Below are 20,838 nucleotides of genomic sequence, written 5' to 3' on the forward strand. Positions count from 1 at the left end.
GTGAACCTTTGAACTTTCTTCTTCAGGAAAAACAAAATACAGTGACAGACAGTTGATAATAAGCTTCAGAAGGCAGAGTTCTCTGCGACCTTGAAAGTTGTGGAACTCAGATAATCTCTTTTGCATAGATAACTGGAATTTCTTAACTCTTCCTGTACTAGAAACCATTCTAGACTCATATCTCTGCTGCTAATGTTTTATTTCTTAGATGTACTATACATACAAATCATTATATCATGTTTATTATCACTTCAGATTCCCTTTAACCATTACACTATCCAGCCACTACTTTTAGGTGTGTAATTTAGACCGTACTGACCAGAAAGATCAGCAGCACTGCCAGGCAACTGGTATTGTTTAAAAGGAAATAAACATGGCAGCGTCTATAGGTCTCACACCTTGGGTTACTTTTAAGTTCCACACCAGTTGACATGGCAGGCAAGTCCTACTGGTGAGACCTTCTAACTCTTTCCTGATTGTCATGTTTATTGGTATAGTTCCGAAATACATTTTTCACTGATCGGAATAGCATCATCTGCCTGCTTAAAGGAGTCATCAGGCAAACGATAGTAAAATGAGTGGTACTTACCGGGGGCTTCCTCCAGCTCCAAGCTCCCAGGTTGTCCCTCACCGCAGCTCTGCCCGCAGCCGTTCGCCGCAGGTCCGTCCCGGTCCCCGTCGATGACGTCTGCACCTGCGTGAGCGGCGCTGTCAATCACCGCCACGTGGGCTGGAGCGGACTGCGCAAGCGCAGAATTACTGTGCAGTCCACTCCGTTTTTTTTCACAGGCTGAGTGCTCAAGATACAGATATGCCTGCATCTGTGTAATGTTTACAAACAACATGGCAGCTGTCGTCGTATCACAGGAAGAAATAATCATTATCTAAACTTTAAGATATATAGACAAGTTACTTGTTATAGTTAGTTTTTCGTCTCGATCTGCTTTAAATACATGAACTCCCTATCAGCAGCCACTCCCATTTGGTGATGTCACCTAGTGACATCACCTGCAATCATCCCTAACCCTCCTCCTGAGCCTATAAGGCTCCCTAGAACTCGCACATGCGCGATGCGACCTTTGGGTCACGCATGCGAGCCTTAAGACACCGCCGGAGGGAAGCCGGGGATGTCACCAGAGGATTCCAGCGCGGCAGTCCTGCTGCTCGCCCGAACCACGCCGGAGACGTCGCAAGACCTGCCGCTGGAAAGTAAGCTCATCACAAAGTATAATTTTAACCTAGACTTTCTAGTTGTAAATGATTGGACATGCGTAGAGTAGCACAAGTCTGGCCTGCAATAAGAAGCCGTGTAATGTACTGTCCACATGGGTATAAATCACTGATCATCTCGGGAATATCTGCGAAGTACCACATCTCAGCAAATGCTCTTAAAGCTGAATGAAAGAAGAATTTTTTTTAATAAAACATCATTCAAAGGGTTACACACAGGGCTGAAAAGTTCAGTGCAGAGAAAACTGGACGCATTCAAAGTTGTAGATAATGTTATCTTGTGTTTACTTAACCTCCCGTTCAGAACGGGATTTCCAGGAGGGCTTCCCCCGTCGCCATGACGTCGGCAACATCGTGACGTCACAGGGAGACCCGATCCACCCCTAAACGCTGCCTGGCACTGATTGGCCAGGCAGCGCACGGGGTCTCGCCTAGGGGCATATAAAAAAGTAGGAAAACATGTTTTTATTGAATATTTTGTCAGGGTCTTATACCACTTTAAATCGAGAACAGCTATTTATGTGCAAAGGAGACATAATTCTCACATCTCCCCATACTCCAGCCTCCTCAATACAAGACTTATTTTAAAACACCTCATGTATTTCAAAGAAAGTGGCCAATCTGGAACATGGGGTTTTTTTGTAATTTTTAGCGCCTACAAAATGACATAATTGTCCCCAACGGTTTTATCCACAATAAGCATATTTCCTTACATACAAAGTATGATTTTTTTACAGTGCCCCAGCTGTGCATTGAAAAGGTTTCTGCCATCTATCCTTGGAGAAAGTAATATGGTTTATGATTTGCCGTGTGCCGGTGACGGGGGAAATTAGCCGTGTTGTTCCTTCTTTATTTGAAATGTACATAATGATGCATAATTCAATGTCTGAGCTGGTAAAGTAGTGTGCTGTCCTGCATATCAACAGGCAGTATAACTTGTGCCCACTGTCTGTGATTGAGGTCACTTCGTCTACTTCACTCTTTCTTTCTTGTATTTTTATGATAGTCTCTACCAGGACTGTAGCAGGTTTGGCAGCTGAGCTCAGACTTACCTTTGCTTGCCATTGGACTTGGGCTTATCCTATTTGATTCCAAAGTCCCCTGAGAATGTATTTGCAATTATTCAGATTGCAGTAAGCATGTGAGATGTCCCACAATACATCACTACTTGAATATGTAAATTATCCCCTTCTTGTTCCAGAAATCTAAACAGACCATCAGAACTGCTGAAATGCAATTACGTGTCATCTTGTTAATATTACAGAGCCACACTAATCCTACATACATACAGACTGTTTCAGACTGCTTGATCATCATCAGTGCATGGCATGTATTAATATGACTCTATGGCGTAGGACTTGAAACACCCAGAGTTACAGATTGCCCAGGATGCTCATGGTGAACCCGAACTCCTAGGAGTGTGTAAGGGGATCAAACACTTTTTTTTTAATTATTTATTTATTTACTAAAAAACGCTATGCAAAACAAAAAAATGCCTTCTTAAAACAGAAGGTATTTGCGATTATTCAGGTTGGAGTGAGCATATTAGGTTTCCCACAGTGCCTCACTGCTGAATATGCAAATTGTCTCTCTGCTGTCCCTGAAAGCTAAACACACCTCTGGAACCACGAGAATGCAATGATCAGCAGTGATGCATTGTGGGAAGCCTCATAAGCTCACTCCACCCTGAATAATTGCAAATTCCTGCTGGTTCAAGAAAAAAAAAAATATATATATATATATCCAGGCACATCGCCTCTAGTTAGGACATTAAATAAATGATTAAAGAAAGGGAGGTGCTGAAGGGGGTGTGGCTAGAAAACAGCAACAATCTATTAACCCTTTGCACTCTCGCATGCAAATGTTCAAACAAATGCATTCGCAGATTCACTCATCCAGGCACAACTGTTATCCCTACAGCTAAGTTAAAAGCCGGGGTTTTAGTTCACAGAAGAATGCATTCTTATGCTTAGTCACCTATACTGCGCAGAAGTACCCAGGTAAACATAGGTGTCCTAACTCTGGCCCTGTAACATGCATAGTGCAGACATGCAAACACATTCATTGCATCAAACCTATCAATGGATTAGGAGCACACATCCTAACGTCCTCTCCTGGGACAGACAGTGCATCTTACCAATCGCACAACGGAGCTAACATAATGTATCCATGTGCACCATGCACATACACCAGCATAATCTGTGTGCATGCTGACAAACACATACTTTATTTTTTTCTTGTTACTGACCCCTGTGGCTAGGGTCTAATTCAGTGCACTCCCTCCTTCCCCTGTATGTGTGTCAGCATGCACACAGCTTATGCTGGTGTATGTGCATGGTGCACATGGACATATAACGTTAGCTCCCTTGTGCGATTAGGCACTGATTAGCCAGGCTGCGCAAGGGTTTTGGGGGGGCGGCGCGGCGGATCGGCGGAGAGCGGCAGTGATCGGATGTTACACGCAGCTGGCAAAGTGCTAGCTGCATGTAACAAAAAAAATTATGCAAATCGGCCCACCAGGGCCTGAGAAATCCTCCTCGGCGGCTTACCCTGAACTCTGTTCGGGATAACCGGCAAGGAGGTTAAATGCTGTGCGGCAGGTTCCAACGCTATAACGCACAGCATTTATAGTTACAGTGAGGCATACTTTCCTTGTACTGTATGCATCACTGTACGGTTCCATCGCAGCAGTAACGTGGGGTGCGTCTTTTCGGCTACATTGTGGAGCATTCTTATCGCAACCCAACAGACTCTGTATGAAAGGGCCCTAAAGTTCACCGTCACGAGTGATTGACTACCTCAGTCCATTGGCTGAAGCTGCCAAATCCATTGTACTCCTTTATCTGGTGTGTTTAAAGTTGAGGTCTGCTTTATCAGACTCTAATAATTAAAGCAGAACTACAGTCACTAGATACTGTGTCTTGAATTAATACTCTGCACTACCAGTAGCGTACAATATATATTATTGCAAAGGTATCTTTTCTATTTAAAAATTTGTTGTTTTTTTTAAAAAGGAAACAAACCAACTTTTTTTTATGTTCCCTGGACTGTGGTCACATGATTATGCCTACAGGCATCTGTCACATGTTGCATTTTTTTTAGCAGGATACATTTAAAGGGAACCTGAAGCAATAGTATATGGAGGCTGCCATACTTCTTTCTAAACAATACCGGTTGCCTGGCAGCTCTGTTGATCTATTTGGCTGCAGTAGTGTCTGAATAACACCAGAAACAAGCATGCAGCTAATCTTGCCAGATCTGACAATAATGTCAGAAACACCTGATCTGCCCAGATAGCTGGACATGGTCCTCTGGGTCACACTACTATAAAAATTTTCTGATTATGCATTACTCCCTTGTTTACGTTAGGATTATGTCATCACCCCTTCCATCGCACGATACCTGACCAATGTTACATTTATCACCCCTCTTATCGTATGACATTTGATCGATGTTTTGTTGTTTGTTACGATACTATTTGGCCATACTGTTAGCCTTAATTGTATCTTTCAAAAATGAAAAATTCAATAAAAATTTTTTGAAAAAAAAAAGAAACACCTGATCTGCTGCATGTATGTTCATGGGCTGGTATTGCTTAAAAATAAATAAATATGGCAGCCTCCATATCCCTCTCATTTCAGGTGTCGTTTAAGTCCGAAACCTCCATTACTTCCTGTAAACATAATCATAAGATTACAGCACAAGAAAGATGGAAGTAAGGTTTTTAAGCTTTAAATGAAGTGTCTTGCAATGCTATATGTTTTTATGCTACAGTGCAAGGTATTAATTTTACACACAGTATAATGCATGCTGTGACTGTAGCTGTGCTTTAAAGAGGAGCTGTTAGGTATAGGGTCTCAGAGAAAAAAAAACACATATATCAGTAGCTAAATATTGGCTGTACTTACATTACATATGCATTTCACTGTCCACGGTTGTACTTCACAGAATTTTTATATAGTATTTGCAGAGATTGATGCTCCTGACAGCTCATGGCAGGTTCCATGTTTGTCTGTCTTGTATGAAGCCAATTGTGATGTCATATCCTCCCTTTCCTTGCTTACTGATGATTCGACTCACAAAAAAGATCAGGATCAAAGATCCTAATGGTTCATGATCCGGACAACACTACTGTGCAGTGAATATTAATTAGTCATGGGGCTAGGTGCAATAGCGACTCACGCAGTATACTCTAACCGAACATGTGCCCTGTGAACAGCACATTGATTTTTCAGTGCTGTAAGTTAGGCTGCTGTTACAAGCTGCTGTAACATGAGCCTGTAACTTCCCACTGTGAAAGCAGCCTTAGGGCGGGATAGGGAAATGAAGGGGAGGACCAAGGGAGTGCACTGGGGCAGTGGTTATCAAACTTTTTTGGGTGAAGGCACCCTTGATGGCTTTGAAATTTTTTCAAGGCACCCCTCGGCAAAAACTACTACAGAAATGCAGTTATGACCCTTAGCAGGCGACGACTCATACCAAGTAGCTAGTGATGCTTTTTAGGCACTGCGATTCCTCTCATGTTCAACTTCAACCATGGTTGCGGGGACTAAAGGCTAACTAGCAGGTAATGCAGCCACATTGTATATCAATGTGCAGTTGCATTACCTGATGGTATTGCATAAAGGATGGGGATGCATGCCGAGGCACCCCTGAAAGATGCCTGAGGCGCACCAAGGTGCCGCGGCACCCAGTTTGAGAACCCCTGCACTGGGGAGAAGAAGCAGCCCCAGAATGCTTTGCAGTATCTGTTATGCATCCTGATGGCCTCCTTAGGAGCTTGGGAATACCAAGCCTTGCTGTACAGCAAACATCAAAGTAAGAGAGATTTTTAACTTCAGTATTGCCTTTTTGGCTTCCTTCTAAACTGTTTAACACAGGAGAATAGAGGTTTAAATTAGCTTTTGCAGCCTGACAGTTACGCTTTAAGAATTATGGAGACTGTCATCTGCTGAAAATGCCCATGGCCTGGATGTTGGCTGCTGTTCAATGCTCTGTAACAGTGAAGAGGAATACATAGACTGCATGTACCGCATAATGTCTGTATACTTGTTGTAGGTCCAGGAACATCAAACCTCTATTAAAATTTAGTTCAGCGGTGCCCATACACATCACAAAACAAAACGATCAGTTCTGTGCCTGACTAGATACTTACATCAAATAGCCAGAGAATGGAATTTTGACATTTTTGCTTTTTACTTCACGTGATGGTCATTTCAACCTCAGACCAAAATGACCACGATGGAAATTGTTCTGAAAATGCCATTGCTTTGTTTTTCTGGTCATCAAATGTCCATAAATGATCACTTTCAATCTGAAAGTAGAAAAATCCACACCTGTATGGGCACCTTAAAGGGAATGCATTTGCTCCCTCTTGCTAGTTGCCAAGTTTCAATATTGTACGTTTTTTTCCATTTCCTGCCAGAGAATTGCTTCCCCCACAGCGATATTGCCTGTTAGTAATAAACTGATGTGCTTTTTGCTGCCCAGGTTTTGATGGAATGATATGCAAAGCGAATTAGGCAACAACATTATGCTACAGAGTTATCAGTTTCTATAATATCATCCTGAACACTTAAAAATGATACTAACACTAGTAAGCTGGATGAATGAAGATGGCCATACATGCAATCTTTTTTTTTTTTTTTTTATCGGTCTCTATCTAATTTCATCATTTGATTAAATCATTTGCTGGAAAAAAATCCTAATCAACCTATTTCTAGGCAAAATCGATCGTTTTTATGAGACTGAACATTCTGGTTGAACGGCGGCAGATCTGGAGTGCGTAGCTAGCAGCAATTTGACTTAACTACCAACTCAGCTTCTCTCGCCTATTAGCTCTCCTCTCCCCACTGCCTTCCTGTCTTCACTTCTGTGTCCCCGGGCGCCTGTGTGATGTAATGCAAAGGCCAAATACTAGATACCTCTAGTGGCCCCGAAGGTACGTGCCATTATTGTTTGACCTCTACTATGTCACACATGCACCTGGGATTCGGCAGTGAAGGAGAGCAGGGACCGAGACCGCGAGGTGGACACACGGATTATCAAAGCTTTTATGCTGGAATAGATTGAAAATCTGTGTGGAAGGAATCAAGCAGATAGATCACTCTCTGATGAGATAATGATTGGAGAGAGAGATCTATATGTTTGGCCTTTTCGACCAGTTATGGCCACTTTAAAGCACTTGGCCGTAGATAGATGGCTACATTTCAGGCAATTTAAACTTTGAACAAACTGAGTACTTTACAGTGACACTGGCAGCAAAAACCCCTCCAGGACCCTCTGTACAGGAGCACCTCTCCTCGGGCCACACAGTAACTTCCTTCGGGCTATAACTTTTGAAAGCTTTAGGCATGTTCACTTACCCCGCTGATTGCTGTTATAAGAAGATTTCTGTTTACAAGAGCTTGTTGTGTATAGTCTGTAGGCAAGGTAAGGTGTGCTTCTAGCACTGGTGAAACATACAGGTAACGGAAACAGAAATGTCCTAGTTAGTATATCCACTTTAAGGGCCAGTGCACACCAAAAACCTCTAGCAGATCTGCTAACGCTCGAGGTTTTTGGAGCAGATTTTCAGAGCGATTCTAGGCATGTTTAGAGAGGTTTTCTAAACATGCCTACCGGTTTTTGGAGCGGTTTTTTGTAGCAGATGTCATATTTTGTTACAGTAAAGCGGTTACTGAACAGCTTCTGTAACAAAAATGCCTGGAAAACCACTCTGATCGAACATTTTTCAGAGCGGTTTTCCACTTTGCTATACTTAACGTTGAGGCAGAAATGCCTCAAAAATCTAAAAAATGCTGCAGGACAGCAGTTTGCGTTTGGGGGAAAAATGAACCGATCTGATGCGCACCATCCCATTTACTTTAATTAGCCAAGCGGTTTCCCCCCGCAAACGTTTTAAAAAAGGCTTTAGAACCGCCCTTTCACTTGTCACATCTATGAGCATTCAGTACCAGAACAAGCAGCTGCCTGTGGCCATGTACTGGCTGCATTATTAATATATTATTACACATTAAATACAAGATACTCTTTTGCTGTTGTATGAATTTTTATTCATTTTATTTTTTTAAATATAAAAACCCCTTGTTGAACCCGCATAGCACACAGAGCTGTACAGAGAGCGGTAGGTGTGCGTTGTATGTGTCTGTGAGAGGGGTCTCCTCACACATATGAAGATCAGTGCCATATATACACTGCAGGCATGCAGGGCTGTGTACAGTTGGCAGTATACAGATCTCTTTCATGTCAGTCCTCCTTTTCCTCTGCCAGGGTCCGCAGGGGGGAGGATCCCAGTCTGCCTGACCACCATGCTGTGTCCGCTACACTTTTGGCACAAAGTAAAGAGTATTTTGAAAGGCGTCAGCAGGCAATTTCCTCCAGTGTCCCCAGTGTGGCCTGCAGTGGCACTGTCACAGTGTGGCTAATGGTTTCAGAATGGTTTGGCATGTTGTCACAGGTACTCTGCATGGAAGAGAAACACAGGTGGTTAAGCTTCTCATTCTTTGGAAGTCTGGGAGAGAACGTAACAGAAAGTTGGGGTACAAGTATGACAAGTATAAGTGTGGTCAATAGCAATCATATTTATGATTTCAAGTAAAAAGAGAAAACCTTCCGCTTGGTTTAATGCGGCCCTAACCACCCTGTTAAATTAACATCGCTACGATACTTGTAATAACTATGTATAATGTGCCTGAATATAATGTTGTAGTACTGTTGATATAATGTATAGTACCAACTGCTTCCTCCCAGGTTTTCTGGGCCCTGATCTGTACCTGTTATATTTAAACTCAAATAAAAACAAATTTGAAAAAAAAAGAGAAAACCTATGCAGCTGCTATAAAAATACCCTAAGCTCCCTTTCAGATAGTTAAAGAAAATCTGTAACAAAAAAAAAACCTCCCCTGGGGGGTACTCACCTCGGGTGGGGGAAGCCTCTGGATCCTATTGAGGCTTCCCCCATCCTCCTTGGTCCCACGATGGCGGCGAAAATCCTCCCGGAGTGGCGGCGATGTAAATATTTACCTTTTGCCTCCAGCGTAGGCGCAGTATCTGCTCCTTTTGCCAAGGAGAGGTAGATGTGAGTGGCACTCCCTACACTAACCTGGATCAGTGTAGGTGTATATGGGCAAAAAAACCCCACTGTTCTCTCCAGATCACCGACGCTTCTGCTGCTGGGACGTGTGCACATCGGAATGGGGAAGAAAGCCATCAGTACATCCAATACACAGAAAAAGAGCAGAGTCTCTGGGGACCTTCCGTCCAATCGTTTTATTGCAGTATACAAATCGTGCGTCTACATTGCAGCCATATGACTGATCCTCAAGTGATGGTGTGTTGGAGGTGGGGGGGCACCAAGCACCAGTTGGGGCCTGCGACGGCCGTTTCGCGTCTCAGTGGACGCTTGGTCACGCTATGCTCCAATGACTAGCGAGATGCGGTTTTCCGGTATATCGCGGGGGTATGCCCCGCCCCTTCCGGTTGTCGCACTCGCTATTGGTGAGTGAAGATCAAGTGGGGCAATCTAGCCAATGACGGACCACCTTTCCTCCGTGTCAGAACTACCGTGTCCATAAGGCTGTGCGGCCTGAAAGGCATAGAAGGGGTTGTGCGCTTTCGCCGCACTTCATTGGCTGTCTCACAATCTGTGCAGCCAATCCCTTACCTAATTAAGCCGCACAAAAAACGGCTGCATATATTTTAGCAACAACTGTCAGGACTGCCTGGGCTTGGTAAAAAAAAAAAGGTGAAAAAATATGAGACTTTGCAAAAAGATTCCCCACTGTTCCTTTCTGTCGCGGAGGAGGGTCTCCCCATATGGCATATCCCTAACCATTATGTGATTAATACAAAAGTGATATACAATTTTAAAAGGGATAAAATCCGGGCATTTCAGACCCAGCTGCAGCCAAAACTGCTCTAATGTTACAGTTTATCACCAAATAATTATAAACATCCTATTATATGGCTCTAACTTAAGCCTAGACAGCTATATGGAGGGGGAAACAAATACAGAAGAGGGGACTCAAGAGGGCACATTAGACTTTTGCGTAACCTCCATCACACCACCACTCTAGGACGATTGAAAATATATCCAAAATCACATATACAAGAAACTGGCAAAATTTACGGGGTCCACTCCCATCATTGATGTATCCATTCAAATCACATATACTGCCGTACCAAATACATATTTATGGATCAAGCATACATGCCAATTCGATTTTATCATTCAGACCAGCTGGTCCCATTGCTTCCGTACGCAGTATAATACATGTCTCTTTCCTAAGGAGTAGTTTGTCCCTGTCGCCCCCTCGCCTTGGGGCCTCCACCCTATCCAATATTGCAAATTTCAATCCATAACAACTTCCTCTATGCTCTTCCCTCATGTGATACCAACCTAGTGCAGCTCTTCCCAGCTTTGATTGTACTCACATGTTCCCCAATTCTTATTTTAATCGGTCTTGTTGTTTGTCCGATATAAAATCTTTTACAGGGGCAAAAGATCACATATACCACATAATCGGTTAAGCATGTATATAACCCTCTCATATGGAAATCCACTCCTCCCACCGTTATGCATCTTTGCGTAATCATTTTAAGACAATATTTACAAAACCCACACTTAAAGTTGCCTTTAGTAGCATATCTATTCAGCCATGTTGTACGTTTGGGGGACACAAACTCACTCCGGGTCAATAAATTGGCCAGAGTGGGTGCCCTCCTAAAAGCCACCCGTGGGGGTTGTGGAATTTTACTGGATAGCTCTGGATCTTGTCTGATTATCTCCCAATGGTTGAAAACACTCTCCCTTATCTTATCAGCCAAAGGGGTGTAATCAAAGGTAAAAACCATCCTCCTGTCCTTTTCACCTTGCTTAATTTTTCCCTGCAAGAGGGTCTCCCTGTCCTTCTCAGCAGCCCGACCCCTAGCCCTCACCAACTTCTGCGGGTCATACCCTCTTTTCACAAATCTGTGGGTCAGTTCAGTTGCTTGGTCATCGAACGTGGACCGCAAACGATTGTTCCTTCTCAAGCGAAGATATTGGCCATAAGGGATTGCATCCACTACATGCTTCGGGTGGAAGCTCCCAGCATGAAGGACCGAATTGGTTGCGGTTGGTTTACGATAACCCTCGCTAATCAATTTATTGTCAACAATTTTCAACCTCAAATCTAAAAAGACCACCTCATCGCCTATCATCTCTGAGGTGAATTGCATGTTGATATTGTTGACATTTAGATACCTCACAAAATCGAGGAATTCATTCTTGGTGCCGGACCACACCACCAGGACGTCGTCCACGTACCTGGACCACTGTCTGATGTGGCCTCAGAAAGGATTCGAATCCGAGTGCACCGCAGACTCCTCCCACGCTCCCAAGAAGAGGTTAGTAAAGGAGCATGCCACTGGGGTCCCCATAGCAGTCCCCGCCACCTGATGGTACCAGCGTCCGTCAAATAAAAAAGCGTTGTGTCAAAACAAAATGCAAACATTGACAAATGAATTCAATATACTCATCATCCTTATTATTGCGTTGTAAATATTTTCTGACGGCCTGCACCCCCAGGTCTTTGGGAATTCTGCTATACAGACTGACCACATCAATCGAGCCAGCCTGTCTCCTGGGACCCAAGTGGCACGCTCCACATTCTGCAACACCTCCAGAGTATCCCTCAGATAAGAGAGCACCCCTCCAAGTAGGGGGCGCAGGAGATGGTCCAGGTACCTGAACAATCTCTCCGTGAGGGACCCACAGCCTGAGACTATGGGGCGTCCCGGCGGTGCGGTCAAGGACTTGTGAATTTTTGGGATATGGTACCAGACTGGTCGTCTAGGGTGGGTCGGGATTAAATCCCTCGCCAATTTCTTGGAGAGAAATCCTCTCTCCTTTCCTCTTTCCAACAGGGCCTTCAACTCACTCTGGAAGCGAGGGGTTGGGTCACGAGACAGCGGGCAATAGGTATCTTTATCGTTCAGTTGCCTTTCGGCTTCCATCTTATACTGCTGAGTCGCCATTATGACCAAATTACCTCCTTTGTCCGCATTCCTTATGACCAACCCCTCATTCCTCCTCAGCCAGTCAAGTGCCTTTCTCTCTTGTACACTCAAATTTGGAATGGCTTGATAATAAATCTGAGCCCTAAGATCTCTCAATACGGCATCAAAAAAATGATCAATACTGGACCCTGGGGAAACTGGGAAGGGCTGCACCGATTTACAGGCTCTGAAAGTACTGGGATCTCCCAATTGCAAGTCCCCTGTGGCCAAAACATCAGACCAGTATCTGCTCCTTCCCAAGAGATAGGCGGAAATAGCAGATCTCCGTCGGGCCGCACTACTGCGCAGGCACAAGTCTCCTGTGCCTGCGCAATAGAGTGGAGCCAACGGAGATTGGCTATTTCCGCTTAACTCCGTCAGAAGAGCCGCAACAGCGCCCCCGCTGGAGCCTGAAAAGGTAAATATTGAACAGGCTGTCAGGTCTGTCGGGCCGCTGTTCAGAGGGCTGCAGCGAGACCCCCGTAGGACAGAGAAGGACGGGGGAAGCCTCATTAGGATCCGGAGGCTTCCCCCTCCCGAGGTGAGTACCCCCCAGGGGAACTTTTTCTTCTTACAGAGTCTCTTTAAATCTGTAAAATCAAATCTACTACATTGCTATGTACCATTGAGCCCATGTCCCCTCATGTATGGAGTCAATTCACTTTATCTCCTAGGAGATAATTTTTCATCTAAAGTTTAAAACCGCCTTTAGGCATTCTGCAGCTGAAAAAGTACCAAAAATATACTTGACTATAAATCTAGAAAATGTATTTCTGATTCGCTAAATAAAAGTATAGGGGTCGACTTAACGAGTCGGACCTAAACTTCTGACTCATAGCCATGGGGGTGAGAAACACACCTCTCTCTCAACCTTTGCATTATGAACTGCAGCAGCCTGCATGCTTTATAACCCCCACTATGTGATATACAATGTTTAGCTTAATTTTGTTATGAGAAGCAATCGTGGTTGGGGTGTCTTGGCACCCTATGGGAAAAAAAAAGATACAGGAGACAAAAAAGGGAGACCGATAGTGCAGTATGTCAATAGTAGGTGTGTGGAGAAATCAATTGATTGAAAGGGCTACTCACAAAGGAGGGTTGCAAGGGGCAACCGACCACAGGAAGCAGGTGGAGACCATAAACCCGACTCCACTCGGGGTGGTCCTGGACGGACCTGGTTGCGGTCGCTCTCTTAGATGAAAAAGGATGCACAAAACATTAACCGTGGTAAAACAACGGGTGTTCTGTCACCACCCCTCGGACAAACATGTACGGGGGTATAACTATGCACAATAAGGGAAAGAGGCGCCCTGATTTGAATAAAAGCTTTTAAAACCAGTTTAAAAACGAAAAAAGAAAAATGAGGTATCTTACCTCAATGACGAAATCTCTGTAAACTTACAAAAATCTTTTGGAAGTTTACAGAGATTTCGTCATTGAGGTAAGATACCTCATTTTTCTTTTTCGTTTTTAAACTGGTTTTAAAAGCTTTTATTCAAATCAGGGCGCCTCTTTCCCTTATTGTGTGCATTGTTATGAGAAGGTTTTAGAGACATCTAAATTAGAGAGATCACATTAGCAACCTTTGGGTGTAACACTGAGCAATGTGTACTGTTGGTGACATTCCAATTTGGTGAAGAAAACACAGGTTTGAAAGTCCAGGCTGCAACAATTAACAAGGAAAGGGCAAGGGGAAGATACTGGGCTGCAGTGCTTACTAAGAAGGGGGAGTGGATAATGGCTGCACTAGGGGGCCTAGAGGAGTTACTGACTGCACTTAAAGAGACTCCGACCAGTACTGCAAAGTGCTTAAAGGACTCACAAGGCAAAAAACGCAAAAAGTGAAAGACCTGCATGAAATTTGAATGCATGGAGGACGCCACCTGTGCCCTCCGTGCTGTTCTGCCGGGTCCCCGCTGCTTAATGTCCCCCTGGGCTGGCTCCCGACCCCACAGCCCAGATCGGGCTCTCCTGACTCCTCTAAAATGGCCCCCGGAGCTGGCCATGGTTGTGCAGTCCGCAGCTCCGGCGGCCATTTTATTGGAGGCAGGAAAGCCTGATCCAAGCTGTAGGGTCGGGAGCCGGCCCGTGGGGACATTAAGCAGCGGGGACCCGGCGGAACGGCATGGAGGGCACAGGTGGCGTCCTCTGTGCATTCAAATTTCATGCAGGTATTTTACTTTTTTATTTGTATTTTGCCTTGTGAATCCTTTAAAAATGCATACCTTTCTGTAGCTTGTGCTCTCCACTTTCATTTGATGCCTGAATCGCCATTGTACACCAAATAGTTTTCGTCCGATTTCAGTTTAAAAATTGCGGCTGCCATCTTGGCTATGTTATAACTTCCAGGTCACCCCTGTCTTCTCTGTTAGAAAAGTGCATCACTGAATAAAGCAGGAAGAGAAGGTGACACACATGGCCATTGCAAGAGGCCCTCTAAAGGGGTCATAGTATGACTTTGTTAGAAGTCGTATGGACCCATGCATTTTATAGCGGAAATACCAGGGGGAGTTTGGGTAAAACAAGTGGCTGGTAAGTGTGCTGACACACTCAATTGTTCGTGGGTATGCTTAAAGGCATACCAATGAGAGGTGCTTGGAGTCCCTTTAAGGACCAGGAATAATGGCTGCAATACTTAATGCAGTGCAGTCATTAACCTCTCCTGGTCCCCAAGTGCTGCCATTAACTTTGCTGGGGTCGATTTATATTCAAGGATACGGTAGGTGAAAACAGAACTGTCAAAATTATTCTGAGCATTTTCTGGCTTTTCTCCTAAGTTTTCTCCTAGGTGATATTTTAAATCTCCATCAATAAAATGCATTGTAAGCCACCAGAAAGCAAGAAAATAATGTCAACAGTACTTTTTACCTACTTTAGTAGTAGTTTTTCAATTGCAGAGTGCTGAAAAGTTATTATAAGATAAAAAAGTATCTTCTAGGAGAAAAAGTGAATTGAATAAGGGCCATGAGTTTTCTCCTAAGATATCATTTTTCATCTTCTATTAAGAATAACTTTTCAGCACGCTGCAATTGAAAAAGTACCAAAAAGTGGGTGGAAAATGACTATTATAAGTATATTTCTTGCTTGCTGGTGATTTAAAAGGCACTTTAAACAATTCACCTCCAAGGGTTTTTACCCTAACCGACCAGAGCAATTTTCACCTGTCAGTGCTCCTCCCTTTTATTCACCAATAACTTTATTACTACTTATCACAACAAAATTATCTGTACCTTGTTTTTTTCACCACCAATTACGCTACTTTCATACAAAGACGTTGCGTTTTAGGGGACGTTATGGTCGCATAACGTGCCCCTAACGCAACGCCTGGTGCTCTTGGATGTGGACGTCAGAGTGAGCCGCGTTGTGCAGCTCACTCTGGCGTCCGTGATGCGTACTCTTGGATGCATGCGGCATCACGTGGTCCCGCCAGCCAATCGCCGCACAGAGTGGCGCTCCAGGAAGTAAACACTGCACGTCACACCGTGGAAAAAAAAAAAAGATTGTTTCTCAGTTTTTCGGCCATTATAGTTTTAAAATAAAATGTTCTCCTGTGGATAAAACCAACACATTTTATCTGCCCAATTGTCCCGATTATTAAACCATTTAAATTATGTCCCTATCACAATGTTTGACGACAATATATTGTTTGGAAATATAGGTATTATTTTTCTTACAAGCCCCTATGTAGTAAAGTAAATGTAATTTTCCTTCATACATTATAGATTAATAATGCTGAGTCCCTAAGGCAACTATTTATGTAATTTTTTTTTTTTAAACAGATTTTTTTTTACAAGTGTTTTTTGGTTGTTGGGAGCTTTGGAAGTGTACCTTATTAATGTTATTGATATGTAATAAGTGTATGTGTATGTATTACCTGTATGTGTAATTTTACTTTTTGGCGACAAGATGGCGATAGTGAACACACTCCCGTTTAATAGGAAGTGTTCACTTTTTTTTTTTTTTTTTTTTTTTTACATTTTACTATGCTGTGACTGTTTCCTGTTTTATGAATAGACGTGGCTGCTGATCGCGGTCACGTCTATTCATTCCAGGCATTGCGATTGGGTAGAGGACCGCTCGGTCCTCTTCCCCAATCCCAGATCGCAGTGACCCGATGGTAAACAGCGGTGGGAGCGAGCTATCCCCACCTTGTTCATTTTCCAGCGAAATGGTTAACACTGATCATTACCTTTCACCTTACCTTTAACCATTGAAATCACTGCATCCAATTCCTTGGTCTATTGATAACAACATCACCCGAAGACTTAACAAAAAAGTTGAGTTCTCTGCAAGCTTTCGAGACTTTAGTTTTCTTATTCAGGCATGTTTCAGAGCTGGTTCCTGTCCATGACTGGAACCAAGTCCCTCTTATGTGCCCTTGGTTTGGGTCTGATGTACAGGTCTCTGGTGCAAATATTTGTAGTTTTATACTGGAAATGTCATGACTCTTAATTCATCACCATTTACTCACCAGATCTTCTGCTCGTTGTCCTTCTTCATTTTCCCTGCCCAAAAGATCTAACAGCTTCTCCTTGATCAGCTAGAAAACAATAATGGCAGGAAGATTAGTATAAGAAGGGAGACTTTTCCAATAATCGGAATAGTTACAGCTGAAGTCATTAATGTAGCTCTACATAGATCATTAGTAGCATCACTAGCAGTAAGGAGGAGGAGTTTTATGGGATCTTTCAGAAAACAATTGATTTGCCATGTTTTTGACACACCAAATTGAAGTGACAGCAGCGTGGTGCCCGTGTCACACCTTCCTAGTAAACTGTGGAACCAACAGCATAGTTCCCATTGAGAATCAATATATTATACAGTCAGAATTCACAACATTTGTAATTGCAGAGGCCATTCCTGTGGATGCAATTTCAAAGTGACCCTGTGTCGGCCCTGACACAGTGTTGGACCACTTTAAAGACCACTCAGTGTCACCATGAGCTTCAATTCCCCATGAGCTTGCTAGGTAATCTGTGACTCTGTAAGTCAGTGTCTGCTCTGATGCAGAGCTGCTGTTTGAACTGGTGTAAAGACACGACTGTGGCTATAATTAAGAAGTGCAAGTTAACGCAGAGTCCTAATATCTCCATGTAGACTTTCTTATCAAATATGTATGTTTTGAGGCTGCACTTCTTCTGAACAGGGTGCTGAGTGGTGGGATGATGGAATCCAGTGTTAATGTTGCAGCAAAAGTCCAGTCTGCACAAGAATAGATTGAAGCAACGTGACCTTTATTCCATAGGAAAGCCCAGTCCAACCACTGTCCTATGGTCATTGCAAATCTTGACAAAGCACACTCTGCGTGGCCCTAAGCAATTGCTAGATTGGACTTTCACTTGGAATAAAGTGCATATTTCCTCAAACTACTGATGTGCAGGTTGGACTGGACCTTTACTGTATGGAGGAAGTAACACTGTATACATGCAGCTTTACACTAGGTCATATTTAACACAGATGGGCTTATAGGGTTGCAGACCTTTCCATTACCAGACTGAGGAATCCTAAACTAATGGAATTTTCAGTACAGATGATTCTTGCTATATAGTTTATTGGCTAACAGGGTTGCTCATCACTATTCGCGAATTCCAATTTACCCGTGATCACGGGTTGTTTTTCATGACTCCAGACTCTAATTCGAATTCGAAGATCGATACTTATCCCGAATTCGAATGTATCCGGATAGTGATGCTTGAATTCAGCCTTGATCACGAATCCGGATTGCGGTATCCAGGGGGCCAATCAGAAGGCCCCCAGCCGATGCCCTAGCAACCAATCAGAGGAGGGGAGCCTGGCCCTCACCCCCCCCCCCTCTATATAAGGCGGCAGCCATCTTAAGGAGCCCGTGACTCGGCATTACTGAGAGCATCTCCAGTGCTGCTGTTTGTCAGAGCAAGTGCTTTCCTATTGTTAAACACAGCGTTTTTGCTAATTTACACCTACTGAACACATTGATAGTATTGATTTATAGATAGATAGTGATTTGATTGTTATAGTTCAGTCAGCTAGTGTAGTGTACTGTATACTGTGCTAGGCTAGTGTTAGGTCTGTGTGCAAGCTAGGGCCTGCTAGCCTAGGTAGCCTTAGCCTACTAGCTTAGGTAGGTTAGGGATTATATTTAGTTGTTGTGTACTACTAGTTTAGTTAATTTGTACTGTTAGTCTTTGAGTTTATTTAGTGACGCAGCTTCAGTACTGTGTTAGTTACTTTACAGGCCAGCATATGTTGTGATCTGTGACTGCATCTGCCTGACCCTATTGATTGCGTCCGTGTGTGACAGAGTTTTATTGTCACTGCCTGCCACACTAGTTATCGACTACTGTCTGTAGACTTAAGGATTATAGTTAGTAGTAGTTGTTACCTTTGTGCTAGTTTACTTAATTTGTACTGCTTGTCTGTCAGTTTATTTAGTGCCGCAGCTTCACTACTGTGTAATAGTTACTTTACAGGCCAGCATCTGTTGTGATCTGTGACCGGCATCTGCCTGACCCTATTGATTGCGTCCGTGTGTGACAGACTTTTATTATCACTGTCTGCCACACTAGTTATCGACTACTGTCTGTAGACTTGGGGATTATAGTTAGTAGTAGTTGTGCTACCTACGTACTAGTTTACTTTTAGTGCCGCAGCTTCACTAAGGCACTCTACATGACGGTAGAGCAGCAGAGAGAGGAGGTGGGTGCGTGCATGCAGCAGCATCCTCCTCTCAAATTCGCAGCCAGCGCCTGACCCGGATGGTGGCCGACTACATGGGGTCCTTCAGCGGGCTTGACACCGGCGAGGAGCCTGTGGACCCCTTGGAATACTGGGTCAAGCGCTTGCAGATCTGGAGTGAGCTGGCGCAGTACGCCCTGGAAGTCCTGTCTTGCCCTTCTTCCAGCTTGCTGTCCGAGAGGTGCTTCAGTGCGGCCGGTGGCGTAGTCATGGAGATGTGCTTTTCGACTGTCCTTAGAGTCCATGGACAGACTCACATTTTTGAAGATCAACCAGGCCTGGATTGAAGGCACGTTCCAGGCATCTGTTGTCCGCTAGAGGAGGACATAAGGTGCCTGAGAATTATTTTTTCACAACATCAACCTTCAGTCCCCTGCTAATGTGGCCTGGTTTTTCTTTAGGTGCTGTAGTACCACCACTAGGTGCCATGGCCCATTACATTGCCTGCTGCCAAACACCACTCCTCCTCCTGCTGCTGCTGTATTTAACCTCCTGCTGCCTGTGTTCCCACCGCCAGGGTCCACAGAATTATGTGCTGCTGCCATGTGCCACTAGCTATTACACCACTCCAATAGCTAAATTTTTTGGTAAAAAAAAATAATATTCTGAGGTGTCTGGGTTGACAACTGTGCTGTCCCAGTTGTGTATTGGACACAATGTGGGCTTCATGAATGCTGTTTGGAACCTCCTGCTGTTGGTGTTTATTTACAGCCGTGGTACCAACACTAGGTGCCATGGCTCGTTACATTGCCTGCTGCCACACGTCACTCCTCCTCCTCCTGCTGCTGCTGTATTTAACCTCCTGCTGTCTGTGTTCCCATCGCCAGGGTCCACAGAATTGTGCGCTGCTGCCATGCGCCACTAACTATTACGCCACAAATTTAGCTATGCTGTTGAAGAAAAAATGTTACAACAGTTGAGTTCTGTAAGGGAAAAAACATTAAGTTGGGTACAAGAGGAAGAATATGAAAAAAAAAGAAGATAGTGAAGAAGAAGAATAACCAGGTGAAGAAGAAGAAGAACCAGGGGAAGAAGAAGAACCAGGGGAAGAAGAACAACCAGATGATGATGATGAAGAAGAAGAAGAACCAGAACCAGGTGAAGATGATGAAAAACCAAGTGATGAGGAACTAGGTGAAGAAGAAGAAGAACCAGGTGCCAGGGAAGAAGAAGAAGAAGAAGAAGAAGATGATGATGATGATGATGATGATGATGATGAAGATGATGATGATGGTTGGTGAGAAAGAAGATGGTGAAAAAGAAAGAGATGGAGAGAAGAAAAAGGTGAAGACAGTGAAGAAGAATAAACAAATACAGAAAAAAAAGTTTTCCATCAATTTTTTTTAATTACACCTCCACATATATGTGGTTGCCCTTCAAAAAAAACCAAGGTGCTTTAAAGAGAGTCTGAAGCGAGAATAGATCTCGCTTCAGACCTCATAGCTAGCAGGGGTATGTGTGCCCCTGCTAAAATGCCGCTATCCCGCGGCTTAACGGGGGTCCCTGTCCCCTCAAATCCCCTCCGTAATGCGGGGGAGCGCTTCCGCATTGGGGCAGGGCTAACCGCCGCAGCCCTGCCCCACGCGCGTCTGTCAGCGCGTATCTCCGCCTCTCCCCCGCCCCTCTCAGTCTTCCTTCACTGAGAGGGGCGGGGGAGAGGCGGCGATGCGCGTCTGATAGACGCGCTGTGAGGCAGGGCTGCAGCCGTTAGCCCTGCCTCTAGGAAGGGCTAATCTGCGACCAAGAAGACGACCAAGGTTTGCGGGGGGTGGGTTGGGGGGTCAGGGACCCTCGTTCAGCCGCGGGATAGCGTCGTTTTAGCAGGGGCACACATGCCCCTGCTATATATGAGAG

The 20,838-nt window shown here is 44.2% G+C and overlaps 1 protein-coding gene and 1 long non-coding RNA gene across 6 annotated transcripts in view; one reads left to right on the plus strand and one right to left on the minus strand.

Moving 5' to 3' along the window:
* LOC137541571 (uncharacterized) overlaps window positions 1-20,838 on the plus strand; it is a 1,030,398-nt gene that overhangs the window by 969,601 nt on the left and 39,959 nt on the right. The window lies entirely within an intron of this gene.
* ASIC2 (acid sensing ion channel subunit 2) overlaps window positions 8,263-20,838 on the minus strand; it is a 1,273,426-nt gene continuing 1,260,850 nt past the window's right edge. For both annotated transcript variants that reach the window (XM_068262936.1, XM_068262935.1), the window contains exons 9-10: window positions 16,742-16,810; window positions 8,263-8,694 (exon numbers count right to left, since the gene is read on the minus strand). In XM_068262936.1, coding sequence (XP_068119037.1) covers window positions 8,593-8,694; window positions 16,742-16,810 — 171 coding nt within the window. In that variant the 3' untranslated portion in view covers window positions 8,263-8,592. The remainder of the gene's footprint in view (window positions 8,695-16,741; window positions 16,811-20,838) is intronic.

This window comes from Hyperolius riggenbachi, chromosome 12 (assembly GCF_040937935.1).
Source record: "Hyperolius riggenbachi isolate aHypRig1 chromosome 12, aHypRig1.pri, whole genome shotgun sequence".
NCBI classification, from domain to species: domain Eukaryota; kingdom Metazoa; phylum Chordata; class Amphibia; order Anura; family Hyperoliidae; genus Hyperolius; species Hyperolius riggenbachi.